This window comes from Panthera onca, chromosome B2, assembly GCF_046562875.1.
Source record: "Panthera onca isolate mPanOnc1 chromosome B2, mPanOnc1 haplotype 2, whole genome shotgun sequence".
In the NCBI taxonomy this organism is placed as follows: domain Eukaryota; kingdom Metazoa; phylum Chordata; class Mammalia; order Carnivora; family Felidae; genus Panthera; species Panthera onca.
The window spans coordinates 7,979,392-8,000,305 of record NC_138343.1 but is presented as its reverse complement, the minus strand read 5'-3'; the positions used below and the strand labels follow the sequence as shown (position 1 = coordinate 8,000,305).

Sequence of the window (20,914 nt, the reverse complement as noted above, 5' to 3'; positions counted from 1 at the left end):
TTCTGAAGAAAGTAGTTTCCCCATGGAATTTCCATCCAAGTAGGAGAGCTTCTTCAGCCATTCAAAGTCTCAAAAAGTTGCCTCCCATGCACTTGTTTTTCAGGAATCTACTAGACGTGATGTTCCTCCAAGAAAGAAGACATTCTTAGCCAAGAAACAGGGCATTCTAAATAAAAAAGTAGCCAAGGGAAGGTCAGAATGATTACTATGTAGCAGGCCCAAAGAACACCCAGTCCAGATTGGCATAGAAGGACAGAGAGCTCAGAAGGGATGACTCCAAGGGGGTGGTGGAGGGAGAGGCATCCGACAGTTCATCTGTTTCGCTTGCCCTTAGGAGATGCATACTTACTGAAGAGAGTTTCCTTGGAGCTGAATTAGTGGTAAGCACCTTGGAAGACTAAGCAAACAACTCAAAACAAGACAATTATTTACTCTGAGGATCAGAGCAGAAATCCGTACATGTAAAAGAAAATGTAATCCTAGTTTGGTATGAGATCTAGTGAAACGTCCAGCGTGACAATAGGGCAAATACTGAACACCGATTTAATCCCAGTTGATGATGCCTGATATGCTCATGGCTGTGGAAAGAGAACAGTGGTGAGGGGCGCAGATGTGTGTATATTCCATTTGTCGCGCTAGATTGCGAGAGTGACCGCAATTGTCTTCTCCCTGTGTCCTTCACAGCGTGAGGCATAGCATCTCCGTCAAGAGGTGGAGTCTATTTTTCCTGCCCTCAAACCCAACTGGCCTTCTGTCGGAATGCAGTGGGGACTACCAGTTCTGAGCCTGGTCCTCAAGAAGCTTCGTGGGCACCTGCACCTGGGAGCCCTGACCGTCCTCTGTGTGAGCGAGCCCGGCACAGCCTGCCAGGGGATAAGAGGCCCCAGTGGAGTGCGGGAGAGCGACCCCAGCTGAGGCCACTCACGCCGGCCGGCCCCCAGCCAGCCCAGTAACGGGCCACAGCTGCATGAATGAGCTCAGCCAAGTCCAGAAGGATTGCCCAGCCCCGCCCAGCCCAGTCCAGCCTGGTTCAACTGCTGATCCTCGGCATTGTAAGTACATACATGGGTGCTTTAAGCCACTATGTTTCGAAGTGCTTGGTTGCACGGTAAAAACTAATTGATATTTTGCCTATGTGCGTGTGTGTCTACGGGAAGCCGTTAATGCACAGACTAAGTTTTTGTGTTCTGTAACGGGTAATCACTACATCTGCCTAAGTCTGGAAAATCAAGCCATACAGTGGAAGCAGGTCATTTAGGAACACGGGGACAAAACAGTGAGTAGATTCTCAAGTGGATATCCGAGGGATGTCAGGAGGGGCCAAGCAGAGGACTGTGCTTTTTCATCAGAGGCTTTTTAGAATGGTTTGAGTTTTGAAAATTATGTACACATTTCACTTGGATAAAACTGCCAACCAAGTGGAAACAGAAAAGGAACTGAACTCCCAAGTTATTGATAGTCAGCTGGTGTAGAGCGTTCGCCATTGCCAGCGATAGTCATGTGTTCAACACATGCCCTGGTGGCTAGAGGAATTTCCTGCTAAGACATTCCCACAACCAGCCCCATTTTCCCTTTTGATTAGTATTCAGTCTTCGTGCTCACATACTTGTGGTTAGTACACAGCGGGAGAATTGAAAACAGCACATGGAAAAGTTGGACGCAGGGTCTCAGACGCTGCAGGTGTTCTCCAAGCTGGTAGTCTCCGTTCTAATGGACGCAACTAAGGACCGCAAACATCAACAATAATGGAGTGCTGGCCGCCGCCAAAATCAGGGCCTGGAAAAATCGGTCATTAAAAATTATTCTGTGGTTTAAAAAAAAAAAAGATTATTCTGTGGTAACACTGTTGAATTGGCATGATTAAAAAGTGGAGCAAATCACCATTATTCAACATGGAGCAGCGGTGCTGTAAAAACCAAACACTCCATACACACATATGCACGCGTGCACACACACACACACACACACACACACACACACACACTGTGGCAGCAGAAATGGCTGTCGTCAGATGATCACGCTCTTCTTCCCTGATACTACTCTCTTGCCTTACGTGTATTTTTCTCTTTGCAATTCTTATTATCACGTGTGTTTATGAAATTCTCTCTCCTGTGTTAGGTTGGGAAGAATTAAACGATACCTAGAAAAGATACACAGAAGGTAAAAGCAAGAGACTAAATACCACGCGATGTGTTTACCAGTCAGAACGGGCTAGGGAATGTCGTAGCAGCGGAAACCCCCAAACCTCTGTGACTTAACATCTCAGGCTGCATACCCAACGTTGAGTCTTCAGGAGGACCCTCGTTGTGCAAGTCGCTCAGGGATCCGTGCTGATCTGTGCTGGCCGTGATCGCTTCCTCTCAAAGCTGACCGGAAGTGATGTTCATCGTATGTCATTTGCCGTCTTCACAGGGCTCTCTCTGTATTCGAAAGAGGGAGAAAATGCCATTCCGCCATGTGCCCAGAAGGAGAAGTGGAGCATTTGGGACACATTCCAACTCAATCTGGGATTCTTCCTGCTAGTCAACATTTTCATACCTCACCTGGAATATAAACTAGTTATGTTTATTTTTATCCAAAGTATAGGAACTTTCCCTAGACATGGTTTACCCCAGAAAATTATTGTACTTTGAAGGCAAGATCATGAAGCTGGCTAAAGAGGGAGGGCCTGGGAGGTTATATGAGGTACGAAAGTTATGTAAAGTAATGTGGTTTCCTTTTTCTTCTTCTTGCGGTTTAATGGCACAGCACAGGATTTACAGACCAATGCCAGTCTTCCTTAAGTGGTTTCTATAACAAGATAATTTTATTTCACCTAATCACTAACCAATTTACTCTTGCTTCCAAGTGCAGCCTTCTTTTTGCCCAATTTCTGAAGATTGTGAATTTAAGCAAACACCACTTTCTGCCCAGGAAATGACCCAAGGTGGTCTGGAAGTAGAAATGCTAATGCATGAACGAGAAAAACGTATTCATCTAAATCTCAGGGCAACAGTTGTGCTGCCAGCAGGAGAGGTTAAGGTGAGCAGGGCCTATCGATCTAGAGGATCTAAGTACAGTCTTCAGATGAGACATGTGGAACGGGGAAGGAGCAGAGTATGTGTGCACCTCTGGGGACTAAGGAAGGAAACCTATTTTCCAGCAGTTATTTGGGAAGAACTGCAGTGACAGCACTGGGCCTCTCTCTTGCAGAAAGATGGAAACAGAGAAGCAGGGGTTCCAGATACTTAGCCACAGACCCAAAGCCGTTTGATCTTGCAGCTGCAAATATGTTGTGCATCATATCCAAGTCTGGTTACACCTCTTTGCTGAAAATCCAAACAAGCAGAAGGCTGAAATAATCAGAACTCGTTACTGCATTGGAGGAAGAAAACACGCATGGCAAGTAAACCAGTTGAAATCAGGAACACGTTCAGAAGAAAGGCAGATCCAGAACGTTACAGGGTTGGGACTGATTTCAGCCCATTTCTTAACCTCTCTAAAACACATGGCACATTCAGGCAGGAATAAACTCCACCAGGATGAACCACTTACCTGACTTCGCTCATTTTGAAATCTGAAATCCGTATTATAGAAGGTTCCAACTCGCCTGAATTATAAGTAACGTGGTCTTCAATGTGGGACCTAATGAGATCTGTTGTGAAGATTTGTTGGGAACATTCATACCCGCGAGTATATGCCGTAAACTTCCAACCATCTATTATGGGTCCTGAGAGCACCTTTCATTCCTCCCTCATTAACATGCTGGTGACATAAGACAACCAGGATGCTATTGACCTCAGCCCCCTTATTTTATTTTTATTTATTTATTTATTTATTTATTTATTTATTTATTTATATGTTTTACTTAAATTTTCATTTTGTTTTTTTTAAGTTTATCTTATTTATTTATTTTGAGAGAGAGACAGCATGAGTGGCAGAGGGGAAGAGAGAGAGGGAGAGAGACAGAACCCCAGGCAGGTTCCACACTGCCGGCGCAGAGCCTGATGCGGGACTCGAACTCACAAGCTGTGAGATCGTAACCTGAGTCAAAACCGAGAGTCAGATACTTAACCCACTGAGCCACCCAGGCGCCCCCAGATAAGTGTACTCCTCATCCCTTTCCCCTGTTTCACCCATCCCCCCCCAACAACCTTCCCTCTGGGAACCATCTATGTGTTCTCTGTAGTCAAGATGCTTCTGGCCTCAGGCCCTTTATATTGCAAATGGCAGCTTACTGCTTGTAGATTACTATATCATATATATGCCATCATATAGATATAGATTTGTCACTTGTTCCCTTTAAGCTCCTTTTATACTTGTTTAATTGATTTTTTAGATCAGGGTTTGTCAACCATGGTGCTAGACATTTTGGATGGGTAATTCTTTGTAATGGAGTGGAGGCTGTCCTATGGGTGAGAAGATGTTCAGCAGCATCCCAGGCCTCTACCAAGCAGATGTCAGCGATGCCAGTGTGACAAACAAAAATGCCTCCAGACATTGCCAATGTCCCTTGGGGGCCAAAATCACTCCCATTTTTTTTTTTAATTGCCAGCATTTTTTTGGAGTGAATATTTTTTTTAATGTTCACCTATTCCTTTTGAGAGAGAGAGAGCATGTGCGCATGTGCAGGGGAGGGGCAGAAGGAGAGAGAGAATCCCAAGCAGGCTCCACACTGAGCCCTACATGGGACTTGATCCCACAAACCATGAGACCATGACCTGAGCCAAAATCAAGAGTCAGACACTTAACCAACTGAGCCACCCAGGTGCCCCGCCAAAATCACTCTCATTTGAGAACCACCAGGCTAGACCACTTCTGTCCAACAGAAACATAATGCAATTCGTAAGTGTGAGCCTCAGAAGTGATTTTATTTATTTTTAAAAATTTTTTAAGGTTTATTTATTTATGTATTTTATATTATTTATTTTTGAGAGAGAGACAGCACGAGCAGGGAAGGAGCAGAGAGAGAGGGAGACACAGACGCCGAAGCAGGCTCTAGGCTCTGAGCTGTCAGCATGGAGCCCGATGTGGGGCTCGAACTCATGAACCATGAGATCATGACCTGAGCCGAAGTGAGACATTTAACCGACTGAGCCACCCAGGCACCCCCTTAGAAGTAATTTTAAATTTGCTAGTGGCTACATTAAACAAAAGCAAGAGTGTGCCCCTCCCCCACTCGTGTGCTCTCACTCTCTTGTGTCTCTCTCTCAAAATAAATAAACATTAAAAAAAGTAAAAAGAAATTAGCAAAATGAATTGTAATGATTTTTAATTTAACCATATGTATTCAAAATATTATCTTAATATGTAACAATGTAAAAATTATTCATGACATCTTTTCCATGGTTGTTTTTCTTTATTTTCTTACCAAATCTGTGAAATTTGGTGTGGATTTTGTACTCACATCACACCTCAACTTGGACAAGTGCTCAGTTGTCACATGTGGCTAATGGCTGTCTACCAACAGGACAGCACAGGACTAGATGGCTGTTATGGAATGTGAGTTTGTGTCCCTCCAAGATTCCTATGTTGAGGATGCAGTTCAAGATGGCAGCATAGGAAGCTCCTGAACTCACTTCTTCCCGTGGACATGAAACATCTACAGCCACATATAGAACATTTCCTTCTGGAAAGAACCTGAGAACTAGCTGAATGGCTACTCCATAATGAAGGATAAAAGGGCCACATCGAGACCAGTAAAAAAGACAGAGATGCACTTTTACCAAAAACCCGAACCCCTACTGCAGCAACCCACTGACAGAGGGGCTTTACAAATATGGAACTCCCCCTTGAAGAGTTCTTTGTGGCCCACGTCAAGCACACCCAACCCTTGGGACATGCACTAGAGAGGCAAACCCCCAAAGTCTGGCTTTGAAAACCAGTGGGACTTATTATATCCAGGAGAACCACAGGGCTATAGCAAATGATGTGCCCACTCTTAACTCATATGCAGACTCATTTGTCCCAGGACCCAGTGCAAAAGCAGCAGTTTGAAAAGAGCCCAGACCATATGCGAAGGAGATTCATTTGGCATCTGCCAGAGGAGCAAAAGCCTGTTGGGAAACTCTTCAAGGTTGGATAGCTGACAGGCACTATTTTTACAGTCTCTCTCTACCTTGCTAGGACCCATGTTGGCAGGCACCATTGTTACAGTTTCCCTTTACCTTGCTAGTGCCCATGCAGGAGGGAGCCATTTTTGCGTGCTCACTCTAATTTGCTAGCACCTGCTAGCACCTGCTTGTGGTAGCATCAGAGGTAGTGGGTAAGTTCCCCTCTACTGCACTGCTGCCCAGGTTCCCAGTGGGCAAACACGCCACCTTCCCGGAGCCAGCAGGCATATGCAGCCCACACAGGGGATGCCTCCTGATTGTGAGGGTCTGGTAGCCATGGAGGATTGTGTTTCTGGGCCCCACACATGTGAAAAATTGGACAGATGATTGGAGAGACAATCAAGAATTTGGGCAAGGTTAAATGATAAGGTTCATCATCCATACAGGGCCACCCCTTCAAGACTGGGAAAGATGGCTGTTTTGCCTAACACATACAAATAAACACAGAGAGTCAAGCAAAATGAAGGAAAAAAGCAATACCTGACAAATGAAAGAATAAGATAAAACCCCAGGAAAAAAATACCTTGGATGTGGAGTGTCTGGGTTGCTCAGTTGGCTAAGCGTCCAACTCCTGATTTTGGCTCAGGTCATGATCTCAGGATCATGAGATAAAGCTCCATGATGGGTGTGAAGCCTGCTCAGGATTCTCTCTCTCCCTCTACTGCTGGTGCTGTCTTTCTAAAAAAAACAAACAAAAATCAAAACCTCGATGAAACAGATAAATTAATTTACATGATATAGAATACAAAGTAATGGTCATAAAGATGCTCACTAAATTGGGGAAAAGAATGGATGGACACAGAGAGAACTTCAACAAAGAGTTAGAAAATATATTAAAGTACCAAAGATAAGTCACAGAGCTGAAGAATACAATAACTGAACTGAAATATACACTAGAGGGGTTCAACAGCAGACTAGAAGAAGCAGAAGAAAGAATCAATGATCTGGAAGACAGAGAAGTGGAATTCACCCAAATAGAGCAACAAAAAGGACAACAACAACAAAAAAAATTAAAAAGTTCAGATACCTTAAAGGACCTTCAGGACAACATCGAGTAGGTAATATTTGCATTAAAGGAGTCCCAGAAGGAGAAGAGAGAGAGAATGGGGCAGAAAACTCATTTGAAGAAATAATGGCTGAAAACTTCCCTAACCTGGAGAAGGAAACAGACATTCAGATTCAGTAATCCTAGAGAGTTCCAAAAAAGATGAATCCAAAAAGACCTACACCAAGACATATTACAATTAAAATGTCCAAAGATAAAGAAAAAACCTTAAAGGCAGCAAGAGAAAAATAACTTATTACATACAAGGGAACCCCTGTAAGACTGTCATTAGATTTTTCAGCAGAAACTTTTCAGGCCAGAAGGGAGTGGCATGATAAATTAAAGTACTGAAAGGAAAAAAACTTCCAACCAAGAGAACTTTACCTGGCAAAGTTATCATTCAGAATTGAAGGGCAGACAAAGAGTTTTCCAGACAGGCAAAAGCTAAAAAGAGTTCATCATCACTAAACCAGCCTTACAAGAAATGTTAGAACTTCTTTAAGCAGAAAAAAAAGGGCAGTGGTTGGTAATAAGAAAAAATACGAAAGTAAAAATCTCATTGGCAAAGGCAAATATCTATATTTAAAGGAAAGGAGGTTAATTTAATGTTACTATGAAATTTAAAGGACAAAGTAGTAAAAATAATGTTAACTATAGTAATTAGCTCAAGGATACACAAATTTAAAAAGATGTAAAATGTGAAATCAAAAACAGAACATGGGATGGGGAGGGTAAAAATACAGAGCTTTAAAATGCATTCAAAGTTAACTTGATATCAACTTAAAATAGACTGATCTGTGTGTATATTGGCATACACACACACACACACACACACATATACACACACATATACGTGAGCCTCATGGTAACCACAAATCCATAACCTATAATAGATACACAAAAGATAGGGGCACCTGGGTGGCTCAGTCGGTTAAGTGGCAGACTTCAGCTCAGGTCATGATTTCACATTTCATGAGTTTGAGCCCCATGTTGGGCTCTGTGCTGACAGTTCAGAGTTTAGATAGAGCCTGCTTCAGATTCTGTGTCTCCCTGTCTCTCTCTGCCCCTCCCCTGCTCATGCTCTGTCTCTCTCTGTCTCTATCTCTCAAAAATAAATAAAAATTAAAAAAAAAAAGATCTGTGCAAACTATATATGTTTAAAAAAAAAAAACAAAAACAAAAAAAAGAGAAAGAGAAAGGGGTGCCTGGGTGATTCAGTCAGTTGAGTGTCTGACTCTTGATTTCAGCTCAGGTCATGATTCCAGGGTCATGGGATTGAGCCCCACATCAGGCTCCATACTGAGAATGGAACCTGCTTAGGATTCTCTCTCTCTCTCTCTCTCTCTCTCTTTCTCTCTCCCTCTTTTCCTCTCTCCCACTTGTGCTCTCTCTCTCTAAACAAAAATGATAATGAGAGAAGAACCTAAGCACAACAGTACAGAAAGCCATCAAACCACAGGGGAAGAAAGCAAGAGAAGAAAAAAGGAACAGAGTAGCTCCACAAAATAGCCATAAAGTAACTATAAATAATTATTTTAATTATTATTATTAAATTATTAAATTAATTATTAAACTAAATATTAAAATTATCAATAATGAGTTTAAGTGTAAAAGGACTAAATTCTCCAATCAAAAGGCATAGAGTGGCTGAATAGGTAAAAAATACAAGCCTCATCTATATGTTATTTACAAGAGGACACACAGGCTAAAAGTGAAGGAATGGAAAAAGATGTTTCATGCAAATGGAAACCAAAAGATGGCTGGGGTAGCTAAATTTATATCAGACAAAATACACTTTAAAGCAAAAGCTGTAGGGGTGCCTGGGTGGCTCAGTCAGTTAGACATCTGACTTTGGCTCAGATCATGATCTCGCAGTTCACTGGTTCAAGCCCCACATCAAGCTCTGTGCTGACAGCTCAGAGCCTGGAGCCTGCATCAGACACAATTCCATGTCTCCCTCTCTCTCTGCCCCTCCCCCGCTCATGCTCTGTCTCTCTCTGTCTCTCAAAAATAAATTTAAAAAAAAAACATTAAATTTTAAAGCAAAGGCTATAATAAAAGACAAAGATGGGCATTACGTAACAAAAAGGAGTTAATCCAACAAGAGATATTACATTTGGAAATACTTATGCATCCAACATAGGATCATCAAAACATATATAAGCAAATCTTAGCAGACCTAAAGGGGAAAAAATGACAGCAATACAATAATAGTAGGAAACTTAAATACCCTACTCACATTAATGTATAGATCATCTAAACAGAAAATCAATGAGGAAACATCAGTCTTAAATGACACATTAGACCAGATGGACTTAATAGATATATATAAAACATCCCATCCAAAGCAGCAGAATATACATTCTTCTTAAGTGCACATGAAATGTTCTCTAGAATAGATCACATGCTAGGCCACGAAACAAGTCTTGATAAATTTAAGAATACTGAAATCATATTAAGCATCTTTTCTGACTACAATGGTATGGAACTAGAAATCAGTTATAAAAAGAAGACTGGAAAAATCATGAATATGTGGAGATTAAGCTGCATGCTGCTGAACAATCAATAGATCAAGAAATCAAAGGAGAAAAGAAAAAAAACAAAACAAAAACCTTGAGACAAATGAAAATGGAAATACAATATATCAGAGTCTATGAGATGAAGCAAAAGCAATTCTAAGAGGGAAATTCATAGTGATACAGGCCTACCTCAAGAAACAAGAGAAATCTCAAATGAACTTGATACCTAAAAGAATTAGATAAAGAAGAACAAATGAATCCCCATGTTAGTAGAAGGAAGGAAATAATGAAGTTCGGTGTGGAAATAAATGAAATAGAGACAAAAAGGACAATTAAAAAGATCAGTGAAACTAAGAGCTAGTTCTTTGAAAAGATAAACAAAATGGGAAAATCTTTAGCCAGATTCACAAAGAGAAAGAGAGAGGGCTTGAATAAAATCAGAAATTAAAGAGGAGAAATTACAACTGATACCACAGAAGTGCAAAGGATTGTAAAAGACCTATGAACAATTATAAGCCAACAAATTGGACAATGCAGAAGAAATGGATAAATCCCTGGAAACATACAGTCTTCCAAAAGAGAATAATGAAGAAAGAGAAAAACTAAATAAACCAATTGCTAGTGAGGAGACTGAATCTGTAATCAATATTCTCCCAAAAAACATTAGTCCAGGACCAAGACAGGACCAAGTCATCAGTGAATTCTACCAAAAATTCAAAGAAGGTTAATACCTATCATTCTCAAACTCTTCGAAAAAACTGAAGAGGTAGGAATGCTCCCAAATGCATTTTATGAAATCAGCATTACACTGATACCCAAACCAGAAAAGGGTACCACAATAAGAGAAAATTACAGGCCAATATCCCTTAGAAACATATATGTAAAAATCCTCAACAAGATCTTAGCAAACCAAATTCAACAAATACATCAGAACAAATGGTATTCAACAAATACACCATGATTAAGTCGGATTTATTCCAGGAATACAAGGATGGTTCAACATCTGCAAATCCATCAACATGATACACCGCATTAACAAAGGATGAAAATTCTAGGATCATCTCAGTAGCTGCACAAAATTAATATGGTGAAACTCTAACCCATGAGGAATGGTATTAGCCAGTGAGTTTGGGAGGTAATTATGTTTAAACGAGGCCATGAGGATGAAGGCCCCATGAAGGGGATTAGTGTCCTTCCAGGGAGGGACTGGAGCTTGCTCTGTCAGCCATGTGAGGGTACAAGAAGACTGCTATTTGCAAACACAAGGAGTGCTCCTACCAGACATCCAAAAGCCTTAATCTTGGACGTCAGCCTCCAGAACTGTGAGAAATAAATGTTTGTTGTGTAGGCCACCAGTGGCTTAGACAAACATGTGTGCACCCATGCATGATGCCTTCTCCCCATTGACTGTGTCTTCTGACACGTTGTCATGATGGAAAGGGAGAGAGGACTCGCGTATTCCCATTTAGTCACTTCATGCCAATTTTGTGTGTGTGCATTTGCACTTCAAGAATTGGCACAATGAGAACTAAAGTCATGACTGACCATCCACCATGCTCTTTGGTTTATCACAAAAAAATTATATTCAGGCTGTGTTTACTGTTAAATACATTATATGGAATGGTAAACATCCTAATTACCCATGTATCACAATGCTAGATTAATTAAAGCTCTCTACCAAACATCCTGGAGGAATATTAAGTTTGTGATTTTGTTGTTTTTTGCCGTTGTATTCGGTTTTCAGAGGAATCCTATTATAACAGTGGTTAATAGAACCGTGTGCAGCAAAGAAGATAAAAGAAACTTCTTTGATAGCCATTCTTCCCTGTAGGGAGCCTTTTTTCATTCAAGACTACCATTACAGAGAATGGAAACAGGCCTCAGAGTAAGACTTGAATATTGAGCTAGCGTAGCTGGGTCTGTTTCTTCCGGGGTAAGAACGATCTCCTCTTTGTATATATTTCCCTTTGTGTTGTTTCATTCACGAATCTTCTTGCCCTGACAACCATCTCCATAAACGCTGCTGAGATGATGACTAAGACACCCGCAGCCCAAATTATTTCCCTTTAATTTTTTTCATTCTAAAACAGAGTGTTCTTGAGACCTTTTAGTAGTAGTTGCTGCTTTCGAAACCTGCAAGATTATCAAAATCCTTTGGAGGGAGCTTTTTAAAAGACTAAGGGCCCAGAAAATGTAGAAAATTTATATATTTACTTATAATTTATATTTAATATAAATAAATAAAAATAAGTGGATGATGAGAAACAGGAAATAAAAAGCAATACAGAAGTGTGTCAGGCAGTTGATTAGTAAACATATGTTATTTTTCTGGAAAAAGAAGTCTGAAAAGACTCCACCCCCAGAGGTTATATTTCACTAGCTCTAGTGTGGGCCCTGATCGTTGCATGTTTTTAAACCTCATGGGCGATTTTTAATGATCAACCATATTTGGGAACCAGTGGTTTAATTTCCTGTATGAATCAAAAGAGGTGGTATATGATAGGGAGTCTTATCCTAAGATCCTTTGTTTTCCTTCTGTGAGCCTTTCTCTGGGCTAAGATCTTGTCCAGTGGTAGGTGGTACATGAGGTCAATGAGAAGTACTTTGAGCTCGAAGTGAAGACAGCCAGATTTGATTTTATCTGTTAGTAACAATCCCTTTTCAAACGCCTCGTCTATTCTTGCGATGAGTTTTTTTCTGCCTACAAAATAGATTTTGTAAGCAATGATCCTTCATGTTGGTTGCAAATGTGATTTGAAATGTATTTAGGCTGCAGGGGGTACATGGATGAAAACCGCTATGCTTATTCATTGGCATATAAAACAAAAGATCAAATTTGCTTCTCAGTGCTTACCCCCAAACATGTTTTTGCTACTTTATTCACTGATAGAAGATCCCTTGTATTGTTCCCATAAGAAATCATCCTAAGACTGAGTTGATGGAGATACAGACCCAGTAGGACCACAGCTATATAATATATACAATAAAGATAGGCGCAAATACACATGGTTTCTCTGATCGCCAGTAAAATCTCAAATTAATGTAAAATTCATCCCATAAAGTCATTTCTTATTGTTTCATAGTATATTTTCAAATATGTCTTTTTTTCTTATTTGGATAATATTTCATATTTAGCGCACAGAAATTTAAAGCATTCTTTCATCAATATTTTCTAAATAATAAGACTAATTTCAAAGAGACATAAAAAGAAAACTGTGGTTAATAACTAAGTATGAAAACATGGCTAGCTAGAATTAATCTGCATATGTAAACTTAATTAACATTTATTTTATTCAAATCGAGTAATTTGCATAAATTTTGAAGGGAATTTACTTTCTGGCATATTTTCATTTCGTGAAAGCTCAGATGCTTTATGAATATGACAATGGCTTCAAACAGTTATTATTCTGAGATAATCAGGATGTTATGATAGCTCAATTTTTGTGGTGAATTTATTTTCATGGATAGCCATTATTATGTAATCCATCCAGTAACATTTAAGATTTGTCTTCAGAGACAACTTTTCTATCCATACAAAATCTTGATGATCTAGAAAGATGGAACGTAGTATCACCCAGCGTTGAGTTGTGTTGCCAAGAGGATACTTCTCTGATTAGTTTCTTATCTGTCATGAGCAGTGGCACACATGTGGAAACCATCTCAGCTCTAAGCCAGCTCCATATGCATCTTGTAAAATACCACCCTCTGAGGCAGTGGAGAAAAGCTCTCCATTCCCATCTCCACCCTGTTTCCTGCAACTTCTGTGAAGTCACAGAACTTGGGGAGGAAATAGTGGCGCTTCCTGGCCTAGATTTATCACCATCTGGGAACCACAATGAGATGCCTGGTGATGCCACCACTGCTTTAATCTGCCACATTCTGGGAAATTCACCACCCACGGGGCGACTCTGGCCAATTCAAGTCACCTCATCCACTGGGAAGAGGAAGAGAAGAGAAATAATGGGGAAGGAGTCTTGCTCAGAAACCTCCCAGCCTGCTTCTATTTGCTACCACATCCTGTGCTAACATTCCTCAGGCTGACTTCCAAGGCCGTTGCTGATTTGGCCCCGCCCTGCCAATTTCTCTCCGGAGCCAAATTGGCCCCCATGATCCACAAACAGAGTCATCTCAGCCTCGGTCTTCACTGAGATTGTTGCTCTTCCCCATGATCCTTCCAGGTGGGACAGCCCAAGTGTCAAATCTCCGAGAAATCTTCCCTGATTCCTCCAGCTTATATAATACCTACTACCGTTCCTCCCCTCTGACCTCACAATTTCACCCGTATCAAGTCATTTAGAACCTAATTAGGAGCTAGCATGTACCGTCCTTTGTGTCATGAGTTAACTTTAATTCCCCAGTTAGCATAACTTCTGTGACTAATGTCTATTTGCTAAACTCTCCTCACTCTCCCTTTCTTCACCCAGTGGGATGGACACTCAGTAGCCATCAAGTGCTCAGTCCACTAATAGATGTTCAATAATTCATAAGATCTTAGAATTGGAACTTTTAAATTCAGCTAATAGGTGGGCAAATGAACTCTGCTGTATTAGAGAGAGAACCATTTCCATAGTCCTTCCGTCTTTCCTTCCATCGTTCCATCCAGTTTTCCTTCCTTCCTTCCTTCCTTCCTTCCTTCCTTCTTTTCTTCCTTCCTTCCTTCTTTCCTTCCTTCCTTTCTTTCCTTCCTTCCTTTCCTTCCTTCCTTCCTTCCTTCCTTCCTTCCTTCCTTCCCCTAATCCTTACTTTCTTCTTTCCATCCTTTCCTTCATCCTCTGGTCCCTCCCTCTTTCCTTCCTTCCCTAGCCTCCACATGCTTGCAGAGTCGATATCTCTTCAACTATGAATTTTATCAATGTATTCATTTAACCAGAATTCTCAGACACCTACTGAAAGGTGGGCCGTATTAGGCTATGGAGATGTAAAAGTAACTACAACCTGGCTAGGTCTCTTGGAAAAGACAAACCAGTGATACAATGTGGAAAGAATTAAGCTGAGGAGACACTTAAAACTGCAGAGAGCAACTCCCTCCCTCTGAAGGCCACAGCTTTGCAGCCCTGTGAGGTCAAAACAGATGGTTACTGAGGTTTAACTCATTGATCCAATTGTGGAGATTTGCTACAAATTCTTAGGAAGAGAATGACTAAGGTTGACTTAAATTCATACAGAGAGTTTGCACATTATACCAGTTATGTCCTAAGAGCTCATTGCTAAGAATATTCTTTGGAAATTTGGGACACCTTTTTCAAATTCAAACACAGTTTTGCTTAGTGATTCTGTCCTTGGGCTACACATGAAAGCTGGTTATATTCACTGTGTACCTGAAGTTTAGCACAGCGTAATATTAATGCTATAAAATCTAACCAGATGTAAATGGATTTTTTTCAGAAAGCAGCAGAGCTCCACATCTGTCCACTGGGACCATGGCAACCCGCCCCCTCTCACCTGCTTCTCCGGGCTCCCCTTACCCTACCATTCAAGAAGGAGGGGGTACCCTCTTTCCCTGTTCCCTCCATGCACGCTACATGGGGATAAGTGATCACCCAGCCTCTCCCATGGTGGCTGGGAGTGAGGCTTCCTGGGAGCATGGAGAACACAGGGGCAGGTTAAGAGAGCTCTGTGTACCGCAGCCACATTTCCTCAGTTGGAAATGGAGATAAGCAGTGTGACAGAAGGTTTTTGGATGTTCCCCTGGTAGGAGAGGCAGTCTGGGAGATGATGATTTGTCACCAAGTTCTGGAATTTCTCAGACCTTTTACCCCCTCCTGGGCTTAGAGGAGGATTAGAGAGAGTGTATATAAGGTTTCTACTTAATGGGCGAATGACAGTTCTGAGTAGAGTAAGTTTAGTATTTACTGAGAGCTTACTCTTACTAGGAGAGAATAATGAGATACTATTCGATAGGGCTTCTTATTTGATGTCGCTTTTAATTCTCACAGCACCCCAGGGGGCTGTTCTAGCCCATTTACGGATGAGAAACGGAGACAGAAGGTTAAGGAAGGCCACCCAGTAAATAAGGACAAAGCTGAGGTTCACAACTGGGCAGTCTGAGGCCGGAGCCCAGCACCCTGGCTTTTGCTATTATTGCTCGTAGGGTCAGTAGAACAGTCACCCGGAACAGAGGCGGTCATAGAAAGCTCCAGACATGTGCTTTGGTAGTTGCCAGTGGGTGGGCTGAGGAGAGGGGCCGGAGGATGACGCGTGAAAGCGGACAAGGGGCGGTGGGAGGACCAAGAGCGCTGGGAGCCAGCACCACCCGTCTGCAGTCTCTGCTCGCCCACGCCCACCCACTCACACACCTGCTTGGGGCCGCGTGAGCTCTGAGGCACCCCCTTCTCTCCCGCTCCACTGGCCCATTATGGGATTTTCGGTGTTCACTTGCACACCGGTCGGAAGCCGGGGCTCCTTTCTGCCTCGACCTCCCCCCCCCCCCCCCCCCCGGTTGTCTTATGTTGCCGCCCTGAAAGCAAACACAGAAGCAGCTCGGGGCTTCTGCCCCCCGCCCCCCCCCCCCCCCCCGCCCTTGTCCTGCAACTTCAACTTCAACCCGGGACAGAGATAGATGCGTGAGATAATAGAAGCCAACAGCAGGTTATTCCTAAACATCATTGTCTATAGTAAAAATTACCGTTTGCTGTAGTAGAGTCCCAGCCTCGGAGCACCACTGGGGACTGATTTCTAGGACCAAGAAAAAGGAGGATCAGGGGCTTTTGGAAAGTGAGGCTGCGGGTTTGGTGAAGCTGGGGGGGCCGCCACAGGTGGGGTGGAAGAGAAAGGAGCGTTCTCTCTCCTTTCTCTCTCATTCCCCCCTCTTTGCCATGTACCTGGGATGACGTAAGGGGCGTGCCTGACCCCAGCAGCCAGAGGGCCACGAGGGTAGCAGGCTGGAGCAGGGGCTCTCCCTCCGCTTATGTGTGAGGAATACGTCTAAACCGGTGAACTACGTTTCACAAAATTCAGATGCCCCATTGAGCTTTTGAAAATTAGACGTGCAATGCAGACTCACTGTAGGAAAATCAGGATGACTGTTTATCTAGACAGCACTTTCTCTAATCTCATTTTATCCCGTCCAAAGAATGGGATCTGTGGTCATCTCAAAATGAGCCCACTGCTCCTTTGTGGTTTTATGATAACTTCATATTTGAGGGATCATCTTAGATTTAGATTGCTCTGAGTTCATGAATATAAAGAGCCTCTGTAACTCCTCTGCCTCTAGGCCAGAAACAGTTAAGTAGAATAAAATCTGTAAAAATAAAAATAACAGAGCAAGACAAGCTTTAAGAACAAAAATATTCACAGGCCAATTTCTTTCTTTCTTGCCTCCTTCCATTCCTTCCTCTCCCCTCTTCTCCCCTCTCCTCCCCCTTTTCCTCTCTCTCTCTTCCTTCCTTCCTTCCTCCCTTCCTCCCTCCCTCCCTCCCTCCCTCCCTCCCTCCCTCCTTCCTTCCTCTTTCTTTCTTTCTTTCTTTCTTTCTTTCTTTCTTTCTTTCTCTTTTTTTCTTTCTCTCTCTTTTTTTTCTTTCTTTCTCTCTCTCCCTCTTCTTTCTTTCTTTCTTTCTTTCCCTCTCCTATCTTTCTTTCTTGTGGGCAGTGATTTTGCAAACCTGTTGAGAGAGATAAATTGAAATGAATTGTCACAGAAGCATTAAATATTATAGATGATAACAGTGAAAAATGAACAGGGAATTGGGGTGGAATTTTGTACAGCTGAAAAATAATTCCACTGAGGGCTAGATAACATTAAGACAGAGGAATTCTGGAGTGATAATGGGAATTGCTTTCAGGTAACCTTCAACTCCCAGAGAGCATGTTGCAAAGGAAATGTAAAGTTGATGACTGCCTTTTGTGTGGAGAGAAGTATTGATTTACTGCACAAGAATTACTCCCTGGCTGGCCACTGAGCAGAGTTTTGGGGAACAAGACACCTCAGAACTGAAGTTTTGGGGACTCACATCCCACCTGTATAAAGGATGGGCAAGAGTTTGAAAAGCTTGCTAAGTAAGACTCGGGCACTTGGGTGGCTCGGTCGGTTGAGTGTCTGACTCTTGATTTTGGTTCAGGTCATGATCCCAGGGTCGTGGGATGGAGCCCCACATAGGGCTCGACACTCAGTGTGGGGTCTGCTTAAGATCCTCTCTCTCTCTCTCTCTCTCTCTCTCCCTCCCTCCCTCTCCCCCTCCCTCCTTCCCTCCCTCTCTCCCTCCACCCCTCTCCCCGACTCGTGCTCCTTCTCTCCCTCTAGAATAAAATTAAAAATTTAAAAAAAAAAAAAAAGAATCAAAGCCATTCCTCCTCTTACCTGGAAATGTGTGTGACCCATGGAAGCAAGTTTTGATCCTTTTCCTGCTTAGGAAGTTTGCTGACTGTGTTGTGGAACAAACAGCAGTGCTGTAGACGTATCCATACAAATACAGTGTATTAATAGGGATCTCAAAGCAATACCCAAACCAAAACAGTGAAACCTCTCTAATGCCTGCAGTAGACACATGTATTTTTCTCACCTAATATTTACTCTAGGGCTTTCTGTAGGGCGAGGTGCCATGGCACATAAAAAGTGGAGCTTGTCTTCTTAAGGAATCACAGCCCTACAAAGTGTCTCCTGGTTCTTGGTTTGCCCATGAATGTGAAGATGGGGAGGGATACACACTAAGCCCAGAGGAAAGGATCTTCCTACAGGTACACGCCATGTTTGTAATGAAAACCGAACCACCCGCAACCTGTACTTTGCTTCCTGACTAATGGTAACCTTTTTCAAAAATAAGATAATTAATGGAGGCAGAATGATACAAAATGGAGGCAGAGAATCACAGGGACCACTTCACGGGAAACTTCCTTCCCCGGCCTCCTCCATCTGTGTATTCTACAGCTGCGTTCCCCTTGCGCAAAAGGTAATTAAGAGGTGATAATGATATTCGTCCTCCCTTATCAAAGTCATTAACACGTTATTGTTGTTGTCAGGAGGCTAGCTATTGCCTGGTTGTGGAGATGCCACTTTAGGCGAAAAGTCCTTTTTAGTCTACCAGGGATTTCTGCTGTGAGGAAGAAATTCCAGTTTGGGGACGAATTAGCAGGTTACGTTCTCTGTGACTTCTGAGTGTCTTATTTCCCCAAACCTTGCAGGCTTCTGAGAACCCCCGGGGCCATTCTGACTCTCAATTTGACCTACATACTCCTTTCCAAGCTGTTCTATTCAAATCAGGGACAAACTGTCTCCTAGTCGCCACATTGCACATCTATTTTATTTGAAGATTTGGCTCCAACCCCGTCTATCCGTGGTGCCTTCTCTGAACTTAGATAAAAAGACAGAACAAATTCTTCCAACATCAGTCGGTTTCTCAGCCTTGGTTAGCGAGTGGTATGGTGCACAAATATTCACTCCAGATTGTGGTGACGGTTTCGTAATTAATCTCTTAAACATCTTGGGAAAATATGGGAGTATCTACTCGTGCAACTTTTTAACACTTTAAGGATTTCTACAGATGGAAGAAGGAGGAGCAAATGCATTCAGATTGGTTCTGAAATGTCCTAGGCTTCTTTACATTAGAAAATAGTCTGATTTCTCTGAGGTTTGTGTTGAAATTATATGATCCTTTAAATTATATGATCTAATTTGTTGACCGTAAGCCTCATTAGAATCAGACTTAGGAGGGCACCTCGGTGGCTCAGTCAGCTGAGTGGCCAACTGCAGCTCAAGTCATGATTTCGCGGTTCGTGAGTTCAAGCCCCACATTGGGTTCTCTGCTGTCAGCATGGAGCCCGCTTTGGTTTCTCTGTCCCCCTCTCTCTCTGCACCTCTCCCACTTGTGCGCTGTCTCTCTCTCTCAAAAATAAATACACATTTTTTTAAAAATCAGAGTTACGGCAGTTTGTCGTCTTTAAAAATTATCCAGATAAATATATACATCTTAAGAACCAAATATTACTAAAAGGCTTTTTTACATAAAGGGAAAAAACCCACAGCAATTCTCCTGTTCTACCCTTTCACCACCAGTCCCTGCAGGCAGCTACTTTTAATTAATTTTAGCAGTTTCTTCTGGTATTTACCTGCATATATCTAAGTAATATATATGTTCTACTAGATCATTATTTAATAAATAACAGTTGGGGAGGATTTAAGTCTGCTATCCCATAACACTGCTTCCTCTTGTTCCCTTTTTTGGTTAAATCGATATTCAGAGCGTATATTATTATAACTATGTAAATAATGTTCTCTACTGAGCTAACACTACACTATAATTACCTTTCCTTTCTTGTACACCTTTTTGTTTTTCTTGGAGTTAATAATTGCCTTGTTTTTCATCAGCCTGACTTTGTATATAACTGTCCCTAAATTCTGCCACAACATCCAACAGTCTTCCCAAAACTTTCCACATAGTAATATAGAAGAGATAATCTATGAGAATCTAAAGACCTCCTTCCTTGGGCCCTTTTATTCTTTTTTTCCAACCTGGACCACTGTTTCTTTTGGGCCATAGTATCACTGTTATCCCAGAACTTCTCTCTGTCATCATCTCAGTGATTCTCTGTACCTCCTTCTTGTATTAGAGGCTCTCCTTCCTGGTTTTCGTGTTTTCCTCTTTCTCGCTTTGTTCCCTCATTTGAGTGGCACACCCTTCCTGAGTAAGAGTGCATGTGAGGTAAATTTACTGAGAACTTTCCTACCTGAAAATGTCTTTATTCTACCCTTGCAATTTTTTTGGTAATTTGGCTGAAAATTAATTCTAGGTTAAAAATAATTCTCATTCTGAATTTAAAATATCAAAAGGATATGCTTTGGTTGAGTCTTTTCCTACTTATTGTGTTGGGCATTAAGTGGTCATAGCCTTTAAATGTCCCTATCCTTCCAGTCTAGGAAATTTTCTTGTATTGTTTCTTCAATAGTTTGTTTTCTTCTCCCTTCTCGCAACCCCAGTTTCTCTTCTAGAACTCATATTGGGCAACTATTGAAACTTTTGGATTAATCTCATATTTTCTTTTTTCTTCTTGCCTAATGCCCATGTTATTTTTTTTTTTTGTTTTATTTTCTGGAAGATTTTATCTACTTCATCTCCCAAACTTTCTAGATTTTTTTTAAACACCATGGCTCATATTTTTAATTTCCAAGGAATCTTTCGTGTTCTAAGATTGCTGTTGCAAGGATGAAATATGTTTTTCAGCCTCTCTGTGAAAATTCATCATATTTTATTGGAAGTGTTCTTCTAATCCCTGTATTGTCTATCTTCCCTCTGATTTCTTTGTTTTCTGTTTGCTCGTTTGTCTCT

At 41.8% G+C, this 20,914-nt stretch overlaps 1 protein-coding gene across 1 annotated transcript in view; it reads left to right on the top strand.

Annotated features, from left to right (window-relative positions):
- Positions 1–388: 388 nt before the first annotated feature.
- Positions 389–20,914, top strand: part of LOC144616256 (uncharacterized) — a 39,073-nt gene continuing 18,547 nt past the window's right edge. Inside the window, exon 1 of the mRNA XM_078446426.1 lies at positions 389–1,052. Within this exon, the coding sequence (XP_078302552.1) occupies positions 972–1,052 (81 nt within the window). The 5' untranslated portion in view covers positions 389–971. The remainder of the gene's footprint in view (positions 1,053–20,914) is intronic.